This window comes from Herpailurus yagouaroundi, unplaced genomic scaffold (assembly GCF_014898765.1).
Source record: "Herpailurus yagouaroundi ecotype Mexico unplaced genomic scaffold, PumYag 141, whole genome shotgun sequence".
NCBI lineage: Eukaryota > Metazoa > Chordata > Mammalia > Carnivora > Felidae > Herpailurus > Herpailurus yagouaroundi.
The window spans coordinates 48,687,787-48,699,687 of record NW_024412396.1 but is presented as its reverse complement, the minus strand read 5'-3'; the positions used below and the strand labels follow the sequence as shown (position 1 = coordinate 48,699,687).

At 49.3% G+C, this 11,901-nt stretch overlaps 1 protein-coding gene across 1 annotated transcript; it reads right to left on the bottom strand.

The window, feature by feature from the left end:
* Positions 1–7,909: 7,909 nt before the first annotated feature.
* VRTN (vertebrae development associated) lies at positions 7,910–10,021 on the bottom strand. The gene has a single exon (XM_040476453.1). The coding sequence runs from the start codon at positions 10,019–10,021 to the stop codon at positions 7,910–7,912; it is 2,112 nt and encodes a 703-aa protein (XP_040332387.1).
* Positions 10,022–11,901: the final 1,880 nt, after the last annotated feature.

Below are 11,901 nucleotides of genomic sequence, written 5' to 3'. Positions count from 1 at the left end.
GGAAGGAAGGAAGAAAGAAAAGAAAAGAAAAGAAAAGAAAAGAAAAGAAAAGAAAAGAAAAGAAAAGAAAAGAAAAGAAAAGAAAAGAAAAGAAAAGAAAAGAAAAGAAAAATAAACTGTTATTTGTTTAAACCCCAGAAAAAAAAAAAAAAAAGAATTGGACGCTTAACCGATTGAGCCACCCAGGTGCCCATCAAGTGCTCATTTTTAAAAATTAAGTTCTCAGGGCACCTGGGTGGCTCAGTTGGTTAAGTGACTGACTTCGACTCAGATCATGATCTCCTGGTTTATGAGTTCGAGCCCTGCAGTGAGCTCTGTGCTGACAGCTCAGAGCCTGGAGCCTGCTTCGGATTCTGTGTGTGTCTCTCTCTCTGCCCCTCCCCCATTCATGTTCTGTCTCTCTCTCAAAAATAAATAAGCATTAAAAAAAATTTAATTAAGTTGTGTCTTTGTTGTTGAAAGTTTTTTAACATATATCTTGGATATTAAACTCTTATGAGATATATGATTTGAAAAGATGTTTCTCAGGAGTACCTGGGTGGCTCAGTCAGTTAAACATCCAACTCTTGATCTCAGGATCCTGAGTTCAAGCCCTGAATTGGGGTCCCCACTAGCATGAAGCCTACTTAAAAAAATAAATAAAATAATAAATTATATATACATATACACACACATATACATATGTGTGTGTGTGTGTGTGTGTGTGTGTGTGTGTATTCCCATTCTGTACTTTTCTTTTCACTTTCTTGATAATGTCCTTTGATGCACAAGTTTTTAATTTTTACAAAGTCCAATGTTTCTTTTGTTGCTTGTTTCCAATGTTAAATTTAAGAATCCACTGCCGGGGTGCCTGGGTGGCTCAGTCGGTTAAGCGGCCGACTTCGGCTCAGGTCAAGATCTCACACTCCGTGAGTTTGAGCCCCGCGTCAGGCTCTGTGCTGACCGCTCAGAGCCTGGAGCCTGTTTCAGATTCTGTGTCTCCCTCTCTCTCTGACCCTCCCCCGTTCATGCTCTGTCTCTCTCTGTCTCAAAAATAAATAAACGTGAAAAAAAAATTAAAAAAAAAAAAAGAATCCACTGCCAAATCTCAAGTCATAAAGATTTGCCCATATGTTTTCTTCTAATAGTTTTATAGTTCTAGGTCATATATTTAGGTTATTGATCAATTATACGTTAATTTCTTACATGGAATAAAGACATCATTTGTTGAAGAGACCACTCTTTCCCCAATGAATGGTCTTAGCAGCCCTGTTGAAAGTCAACTGGCTATGGATATTTCAGATTTATTTCTGGAATATTAATTCTATTCCATTGGTCTATAGGTCTATCCTTATCCCAGTACCATATAAATCCAAAAATATAAGTCTCCCAACTCTGTTTTTCTTTCTCAATTATTTTTTTGGCTGTTCAGCTTCCCTTGAAATTCCATATGAGTGTAAGAATCAGCTTTTCCATTTCTGCATGGGAAAAAAAAAAAAGCTTTTGGGAGTTTGATAGGCACTGAATTTGTAGATCACTTTGGGGAGTATTGCCATCTTAACAGTCCTAAGTTTTTTAATCCATGAATACAGGATATCTTTCCATTTATTTTGGTCTTCTTTAATTTCTTCCAGCAATATTTTATAGTTTCCAGTGTGCTAGCCTTTCACTCTGTGGTATTTTATTCTTTAAGATGCTACTGTAAATGGAATTGTTTTCTTAATTTCCTTTTCAGATTGTTTGTTGCTGGTACATAGAAACACGACTGATTTTTGTGCCCTGCAACTTCGCTGAGTTTGTCATGAGCTGGAGTCTGTTGGATTCTTTACCATTTTCTATATATAAAATGTCATCTGCAAATATAGTTTTATTTCTTCCTTTCTAATTTGGGTGGCTTTTATTTCACCCAACTTTCCCAAAGATTAACAACTCACACGAGTATGTACAATTATCCCAGCCAGGAAAATAACATGGGTACCATGCTACTTACTATAGTGCGTATTCGAATTCCACTCAGTTTCCCCTAAAATTCTTTTTCTGTTCCAGGCTCCAGCCCAGGGTCCACACTGCATGTTTACTGTGTCTCCTTAGTCTCCTCCAGCTTCTAACAGTCCCTTAGTTTTATTCTTCGTGACCTTCAGACTTTTGAAGAGCACTGCTCATTTATTACACAGAATGTACATAGCATGCCTCTCGATTTTAGCTTGTCAGATGTTTTCTTGGGATTGGATTGAGGTTATAAATTGCTGGCAAGAATTCCACAGAAGTTATATGCCTTGTTACTGGTATTGTTAAGCTCTATCTCTTGATTTCATTGGTGTCTGTCAGGTTTCTCCACTGTAAAAAGTTACTATTTTGATCTTTTTCCTAAGAAGGGATGGCATTGAAGGATTTTAAGCAAGTGGCTCATTTGAATTTGTGTTTCAAAAAAATGCCCCTGTTGGTTGCAGCATGAATGTGGGGAAGATTGGTTCAGTGTATATTGCAGCCCAGTATGTGATGATGGAAGTGAGAAGTGGAGAGATTTGAGAGATTTAGAAGGTAAAATCATAGGGCAGGTTAATGAGATCATGCAGCGTTTCTGATTTAATTGGTCTGCAATTGGGCTTGGGACAACCTAGTTTTAAAAGCACTCAGATGCTGGGGTGCCTGGGTGGCTCAGTTAAGCATTGGACTCTTGGTTTCAGCTCAGGTCATGATCTCACAGTTTGTGGGTTCGAATCCCACATCGGGATCTGCACTGGCAGTGAGTGCTTCCTGCTTGGGATTCTCTCCCTCTCTCTCTGCCCCTCGCCTGCTCTGTCTCTTTCAAATTAAATAAAAACTTAAAAAAAAAAAAAAGCATCCAGGTGATTGTAATGTTTAGCCACACTGAGGTGACCACACTGAGGTGACAACGGATAACTGCCTAAAGTCAGGGAGCCTAGAAGCTGAGCGTGGCTGGCAACATGCAAAAGTCACCAAACTGCACTGGCACCCCTTCTGAGCAAAGCTTCTCAGGTGCTCTCCCTCCAAATACCTCCCACCAGCCTGCACCGTGGGGGCCGAAGTCTGGAATAGGTGAGGCCCCGAGGAGGATCCGCCGCAGCCCATCTGCCCTCCACTGTCCCCTGGTCTCCTCAGGCAGGTGATATGTGAGCAGCTGCCTGCCCTCCTGTCAGGTCTGCCTGCCCCCTTCCAGCTCTTTCTGCTTGGCAGAGAAGAGCCGCTAGAGGTAAGCGGATTTCATGCTATTTTCAAAGTCATTTTCCATGGAAATTTTTTCCTACTATTAAACCTACTTTCTGCTGCTCTTCTCATCTCCCTGAAAGCTTCCTCCTCCTCTTCCATGAGATAAACCAGTAATGGGAACGTTTCGGAACCTGCTAGTGATACTCCACAGGTGTCCTCGTGTATCACTAGCCAAGGTTGGGAAGGTGAAATCACACTGAAACCTCCCTGTTGGAAGTCAGGCCAGTGAGAAGGGCAGACAGCACCGAAGGCTGGAGCAGGTCCCCGCTGCACGCCCTCCTGAGCTTGGCCTCTCAGCCTGCTGTCTCCATCCTATTAACTTCCTTGTCAGGACACCTGTCCCTCATCCTCCCGTGACAGCCATCACACTGGGACAAGTGCTTTACAACCAAAGACTAAGGTCATCTGAGGAGCAATCCAGGCATTTCCCAGAGACCCCCCAGGCAGCTAGTATTTCTGAGAAAAGCTGGCTCTGGGAAGCTACAAGTTGGCGGCGGGGTGGGTGGGGGGGGGGATCAGGAGAAGCTACGAGATGCCAAAGCCAGGCATGTGCCTCCTTGTGAACCCACCGCACTTTGTTGTGCATTCCATATGGAAGCTTCTATCATATTGCTGCCAGTAAACGGAGGCCTTTGTGAGGACAAGAGTTGAGGCCAAATGGCTCTGTACCCTCAGCTCACAGCACAGGGCTCAGCCTGTCATGGGTTGCTGGACAGGAGCCTATCATATCTGCCAGACCCTGTGTGAGCAAGTCTATTCTAGCACCGCAGCCAGACAACTGGACCAGACTTGGGTGGTGAGTGGCCTCAGACGTGACCTGGCACCAGAGCTCTGCTCATTCCTACTAGGAACGGAGGAGGGCAGCCTGGACCAGTCCAATTCTCTTCCCTGAGCTAATCTAGCAGTGCGGAACCACGTGAAGCCTGCAATGTTCCGAGAGCCCTGCCAAGATGGATGTGGGAGAGAAAACTATAGGATTATGCCCAGCTTTCTGGCCAGTTCAACTGCTAACCCGATGCTGGCAGCAACCAGCATCTAAAAACTACTCAGAGAAGAGCAGGTTGGTGGGGAATGAGCCCAGACTGGCAGTTGGCGAGACCAAGGTGCTGGTGGAACATTCAGGAGGGGCAAGTGAGGTATGAGTTGGTTGCTCGGGGCCCAAGAGCCTCCCAAAGGTCTGGGTGCTGGCCTCCAGAAAAATACTTGAGGAGCCACCTCATGCATCAAGGTAGACAAGATAATCTCCACCAAAATATAGGACGCCTGCCCCCAGGGGATAAATACATAAATTTATTTTTACTTATTCACAGCTGATTGATTTTCAGGGTGAAGCTTTTATGTTCAAATTTTGCAGAACCAACCATTAGTCTACAATGGCACAGAATGTTGTAAGCTATAGAGCCAGCCTCACGTATTCTGTTTTCTTCCTTTATTCACATTGTTCATTTCACTGGAATTTCTTTCTACATCTGCATTTGAGGAAGCGGTGCAGAAACATACAAATAATTTCAACAAACGTCAACTTTGCAATCAGCATAAAGTATTCTTAGCAAACACAGTCACTGTTTAGGTATAATCTGCCTTTCTAAGCAATTACAAAGGAAATGGTTTTTCTACACCAGAATAATTTAACCATACTAATATTTTCCAAATCAATAAATACTGACATATCTTTTTTTTTTTTAATCTTATTTTTGTTCCCAACAGAAGCTAAAGTATCTCCCTGTGGGTTTGGGACTCAGAAGAGCTGGCCTTGAACAAAAGGACCTTTCGGTTTGGGGGATGGAGGATCTTTAATTTACAGGGCAATCCTGAGCAAGAATCTCCCTGGACATTAGCTTCCCAGGGGCTCTCAAACTGGGTATCATTGTTACTAACAGCAAATGCTCATCTGGTGCTTACTATGTAAACCCCATTTCACAGATGGAGAAAGTGAAGTACAAGGTTTAACTCACCCATGTGCATATGCTGCCTCTTCAATGTCTAAGACCATCATTGGATCTGGGTGGGGCCCTGGAATCCACATTCCTAATAAGCTCCCCCAGGTACTGAGATCCAGGTGGTTTTTAGACCCCTTTGAGATACTGCTGGGGACATCAGATCTGCTCTGGTTCTGAGAGCTCATGGAAAGGACAAACAGAATCTAGAGCCCCAACCAGGTCACTTCTCAGGAGGGAGGTTGGTACCACCCTCTGACAGCTAAGGCAGTAAGAGGAGTTAGGCTGAGGTTGGAAACAGCCAGACAGGGTTGTACCTACTAGGAACCCAGAGACTTGCCTCTTGCTGCACCAGATCGCCACCTGCTGGCTATAGGTGGCCATCGCAGGCCAGATTTAGCAAGATCATTCCCACATTGGTCAGGATGGAATGGGATAGTTTGAATGCAGGTAGTCAGCATCAGAGATGACAGCACCCACTGACCTAGATTATGGGGTTGCTGTAGGATGGAAAACAATGGCCAATGAGAGATACTTAGGAAGTAGGATTGATTACATTTGAGTACCAATCCCAAAGGACAACAGCAGGAAAAGCATAGTGTCCCCATTTCATTCATCCCCCCCCCACCATGTTTCTTTAAATTTGAGAGAGACAGAGAGAATCCCAAGCAGGCTCCACACTGTCAGTGCAGAGCCCAACGCAGAGCTCAATCTCACGAACCGTGAGATTAGTACCTGAGCCAAAACCAAGGGTCTGATGTTTAACCGACTGAACCACCCAGGCGCCCCTCATTGCGTCTTTAAACAGATTGTAGCACCTACTATGTGCCAAGAACTAATCTTCCTGCTGGGAATACAGTGTGTAAGCAAGTCAGGAAAAAGCCCTGCTTTACATGGAGCTTATACTCTAATGGCATGGGGGGTGGGGTACTCAAATAACCAAATAAACAAGAAATATCATCATAAGCAGCAGAGAATTTAAAAGAATAGTGCACAGTGACTCAAACCTGAATAGTAAGGAGCCTGCCATGTAAAGATGTTCCAATGGAACAAATGGGAAGGCCCTTAAACCAAGTGTAGCTTGTTCAAGACCTGAGGCAGCCAGTGTGGCTGGAGGGTGGCGGGTGAGGGCGTGAGGGCAAGAGTGGGACAAGAGGCAGGGAGAGCTAGCCAGGGGCTGGATTACGAAGGCTTTTTGTCAGGCTGTGCAAGGAATTCTAAGAGTGAAGGGAAGCCGTGGATACATCTTAGGAAAGTGAAAGAATACAGTTTCACTTTAAGCGCTCTCTGGCTGCTCTATCGAGCATGGATTGTATGGGGCAAGAGCAGAAGGGAGACGGAGAGGAGGGGGGATGTGGCAGCAGCACGAGGGGGAGGGTTCTGGGCACAGCTGGGAGTCAGTCAACAAGACCAGCTGATAGACTGGATGTGGGGGTGAAAAAAACAGAACCAAGAATGACTCCCCAAGACCATGAGGAAAGCAGCCACTGATGCCACATCCTAACAAGCTGAGGTCTGGCCTTCAAGGTCAGCCCGCTGCAGGGGGTTAGCAAAGTTAGCCACTCTGAGGCTCGAGGTGTCCTGACCCGAGCCTGGGTACATGACAAGCACTAAAGAGAATGCCTGACACAGACCTGACTTGACCCTTGTGCTGGCTGCCGGGGCACTTAGTGGGCCAGTTTTTCCCCCATGGGTAGGAGTATCTTTCCAGGCCCCACCCCCAGCTGAAGAGCACCCAAGGTCACCTCTAGATCCGATTCTAAACAGAATCCCCAGAGTAATCCCCTCCATCCGCCAACCAAAGGGAATGTGGGAATAAGCAGTCACATCCTGGCAAAACAAATACCAGAGACCAAGGGCTATGGGCACCACATCACTTTATTTCTTTGGTTTTCCAACTCGACTCTTGGACAATGCAAATTCAGTTACTCGCCTGCCTGGCCACCGTATGGTCTCTCACTGATGGGGCACAGGCTCTGAGGAGGGACTCGACAGAAAGACAAGGGTCCCCAAGAGCCAACCAGGCTGGCAGAGGACTGAAGCGTCCACAGCAGACGGGCCAAGCACCAGCAGAGACTCGAAGCCATCTCCCCCAGCCCCTTACCACACTCCTTGCAAGGGACAGGCCAGCACCTCCGTGATCCAGTTCAGGGCCTTCCCCTAGAGGTTCTTCCTGTATGCCCTCACGTCTCATGCTGAGCCCGGCACCCTCTACTTTGGGGGCACCAGAGAGAAGCCACTGACCTGCTCCACGTTTGATTTCTAATGTTCCTTTGGGAAACAGCTTTGAGTAAGGAGGGTGCCAACCCCCAAAAGAAACTGAAGACCTACATTCTGGTTAATGGGACAGATCGCCATGTTACAATACTTCTTCCGTCCCCAGGAAGAGCTGAAAGCAACTTTAGCTAACCAAACCCCCACCCCAAACATACAGTTTCCAACACCAGCCAGGGGGCCCAGCCAATCCACTTAAATCAAAACAAAAACAAACTAAAACCAAGACAACAATAAAAAGCAAGAATGGCAAACAACTGAAATGGAGAACGTTTCTGGTCTTGTAGCTCTCCACAGAAGACCAGAGGGCTGATTTCGGGCTCTGTCTGCCAGAGAGCCAAGAAACAACGCAAAGCTGCCCTTGGAGTCAAGGCAGACACTGTGGGAGCCAGAGCAAAAGGCATCCTGGCCAAGCCAGGCGTCAACTTAGGTCCCTGACCCTCTGCAAACGGGTCCCCTCTCCTCCCAGCCCCCTTCACACCTCCTTGTCAGCCATCAACCAGCGTGAGGCCATCATAGAGTGCCCGCTTCCACATATAGTAGGTAGAGCGGGCAGTGAGGGGAAAGAGGGCGCTGAACTCCTTGAAGGAGGGGAAACTCTTAGACTGGAAGCGTTTCTGCAAGAACAGCTTGGCCTGGGCCTTGAACTTTGTGGTGGCGAGCATGTCCATCACCAGCACTTGGCCGTCCCTGCCACCCACTGCCGCCTCGGTCACAGGGAGGCTGCTGTGGGGCCGGCCCTGGGCGGTGGCCCCCTCTCTGGAAGGCCCTCCCTGGGCTTTCCCTGGATCCTCTCCTGGAGAAGACCCCACCCGCGGGGGGTCTCCCACAGGAGGGGCCGTCACAGCGGTCACATCCCTGCGGGCTTCTTTCTCCTGCTTCTCCTCAGCTTCCATCCCTTCTTTGCCCAAGCTGGGGGCCTGCATCTGGAATTTGGACAGGCTTCTGGGCCAACTCCGGGCAAGACTCTTCCAGACCCAGAAGGTAGAGGGCGACAGGCTGGGGTAGCGGAGGCGGAAGCGACAGAAAGGGAGGTGCCCGCTCAGCACCTGCTTGCGGGCAGCCCTGCGCAGACGCCTCTGCCAACGGGACAGGGGCACCTTTGGGGGCAGGAGCTCACGGGGGGCCGGCGGTCCCCCCGCAGTCGCTTGGCCCGGCCCCTCTCCCACCTCACCCTTCCAGGGGAGCAGGACCTCCTCCGGAACAGACGCTGGCTGGGGAGCCCCGGCCGTGGAGAGGGCCGGCGCCGGCTTGAAGCCGGGGTTCCTTCGGAGGGCCTTCCGGCGCCAGTTGTAGTAGGTGGACCGCGAGATGCCGGGGAACCTGCGTTTGAAGCAGCGATAGGGTACCAGTGTGTTCAGGGAGATGCAGTGCTCCAGGTACAACTTGGCCCGCTGCATTAAGATCATGCCAGGGCTCGACACGGCCAGCGACGAGCATCCCAGCCCCTTGGCGATCTGCTCGTCCGGCAGCTTCTCCAGCTCCTCCAGCACCTGCACCTCCTTGGGGGCCAGGGCCTGGCAAGTGCCAGAGCCCAGGAGCTCTTGCTTCCAGGCGTAATAGGTGGAGCGGGAGATCTCGGGGAACCTCTGGAGGAACTGCTGCAGCGGCACAACGCCCCCACGGTGGAAGCTGTCCTGCAGGAAGTGCTTGGCGGAGAAGCGCGTGGCCACCTTCTGCCGGTGCTCCTGGGACTGCCGCCGCCAGCGGTAGAAGGTGCTCTTGGTGACGCTATAGCGCTCACAGAGGTGGGAGTAGCTGAGGCCGGGCTCCTGGTTGAGCAGCGCCAGGGTCTTGGCGGGTGGCGGCAGCGGGGCCAGGGCTGGAGGCGCTGGGGGCAGGCCGGGGTCACTTTCGGCCTCCACCTCCTCCAGCCCCACCACGGGGGCAAAGTACTGGTGGCGGAAGAGGTGGCTGGTGAGGGGCTGGCCGGCCCACATGATGTGCAGCGTGGCGGGCACGTGGTCGCAGCGGCGGGGCCGGATGACGCGGTTAAAGTAGGGCCGGATCTTGAGGTTTCGCATGGGGTAGATGGAGTAGATGTTGCGCCGCAGGACGGAGGCGAGGGCGTACAAGTGCCACACGTTGGAGAAGCTGTTGGGGAAGCAGGTGGCCTTGACATCCGCATCGAAGATGGCCTCCAGCGTGGCGGATGGCAGGCTGGTCATCTCGGGGGATTCCTCAGAGCGCAGGGAGTAGCGCACGGCTTGCAGCATCACCTTGGAGTCGATCATGCCCTGGAGGTAGTAATGCCGGTGCAGCAGCATCTCCACCACTGTGCGGGCCCGCAGCTCCAGGCTGAAGCCGGCATCGCCCCACAGCAGCACGCTGGCGGCCTCGAACAGCAGGCTGCCCTCGCCTCTGCACACCAGCGGCAACATGTTCCGGGGAGCGTCCTCCGGGTACAGGCTCAGGGCCACGGAATCCACCTCCAGCACCTGGGGGCCGGAACCCCCCTCTCGGCAGGTGGGGAGGGTGAAGGACGACAGGACTTGCTTGGCCTCCAGAGCAGCACCCACGAGCCCCTCCAGGCCCTCGGACTCCACGGCCTCCTGCAGCTCCTGAAGCACCTGCTGTACCAGCTGCTCCCGAGACGTCATCCTGCCAGGACAGAGGGCAGAGGGCAGGGTCAGGACAAGGTGCCCAGAGACCCAGCGATGGTGTCCTGCACCTTCTCCCTAAGGAGAGTGCCCACCCACTCCCATTCCCCCAGAGGGTGGGTGTAACAGCTAAGGGCCTCCGGGGGGTTAGTCACTCCCCAGCCAGCTTCTGTTCCAGAGGAGACCCTGCTCCCTGGGAAGGGTGAGGTGGGAGAGCGGCCAGGAAAAGCAACTCGTCTCTGCAGCCTGGCTTTTGATAGTAGCTTGAGCAAGTCACTTAAGCTCTCCATTATTCTGGTTCCTTTTCTGGTAAAACGGGATAAGAGTATCCACCTTATACAGTTAGTGTGGGCATAAAAGAGACAATGAAAGTAAGGAGATATGTAGGTATACACACACACACACACACACACACACACACACGCACACACACACTCATCTTTAGACAGTGCCCGGCACACAGGGAAGCACTACAGAAGCATTAGTTAACTCTTACACAGTACATATTTTACAGTACAGCCATAAAGGTTGTACCTCTGTACCTGTTCAAAGACTTACAGTCTCAAAGAGCTACAATTGGTCTGCCTTTCCCTAGATCAGTGCTTCTCAAAGTATGGTCCATGGACCCTTGGGGTTCCCGGAGACTTTTTCAGGGCGTCTGCAAGGTTTGTTTGTTTGTTTGTTTGTTTTTTCTAAGTTTATTTATTTTGAGAGAGAGAGAGTGCACCATCGTGGAAGGAGTAGAAAGAGGGAGAATCCCAAGCAGGTTCCGTGCCATGAGCACAGAGCGCGACGTGGGGCTCGAACTCACGGAACGGAGAGATCATAACCTGAGCCAAAATCAAGAGTGGGACACTTAACCGACTGAGCCATCCAGGTGCCCCATGGGGTCTGCAAGCTAAACTATTTTCAGAACACTAAGATATATTAAGATAACCTAACACGAAGATATTATTTGCCTTTTTCATTGTGTTAATGTTGGAGTAAAACTGTGGTAACAGCATGAATCATGCTATGCTAGCAGTCATGTTCTTCACCACCGTGTACTCAGGGAGAAAAAAACCAAAAGGCTGGTGTCACTCAAGAATGTCCTTGATGGGGGCGCCTGGGTGGCTCAGTTGATTGACTTTGGCTCAGGGTATTATCTGATGGTTGAGGGCATGATCTGATGGCCCGTGGTTCGAGCCCTGCTTCAGGGTATGTGCTGACAGCTCAGAGCCTGGAGCCTGCTTCAGAATCTGTGTCTCCCTCGCTCTCTGCCCCTCCCCCCGCTCGTTCTCATTCTCATTCTCTGTCTCTCTCTCTCTGTCTCTCAAAAATAAACATTAAAAAAACATGTCCTCGACGAAGCAGTAAAGATTTTTATTTGTATTTAATCACAACCCTTAAATACATGACTTTTCAATTTGGGGAGTGGCAAAGTGGGGAATACTCATTTCTGCGGCACACTGAATGTCTCACATGACAATTGTTTGGTTTATAGGATCAACCAGGAGCTTTTATCATGGAATATCACTTTTACTTGAAAGAAAAATTGAGACATTACTCATTTAGATTTGGGTATATTGGGCAGACATCTTCTCAAAAATGAATAAGGTGAGCCTGTCACTTCAAAGAAAACTGTTGACAATTTGCTGCCAGTGAAATTTGGGGCTTTCATTTGGAAACTAGAATTTTGGGAAAACCTGTATCCACTACAGTGAGCTTGACAGCTTCCCAATACCTAAAGACTTTACTGATGAAATCAGTAGTGACACTAACAAATGTAACTTTTCATCCTATATAATGGAATTGTCAACATTTGAAGATCTACATCAATCAATGAACTGTATTTCCCCAAAAAACAATGGGTGATGTTACAAAGTCACATACAAGTAAAA

Bases quoted from the DNA above. Each gene is read 5' to 3' on its own strand.
- VRTN (XM_040476453.1), bottom strand. From the start codon at position 10,021: ATGACGTCTCGGGAGCAGCTGGTACAGCAGGTGCTTCAGGAGCTGCAG.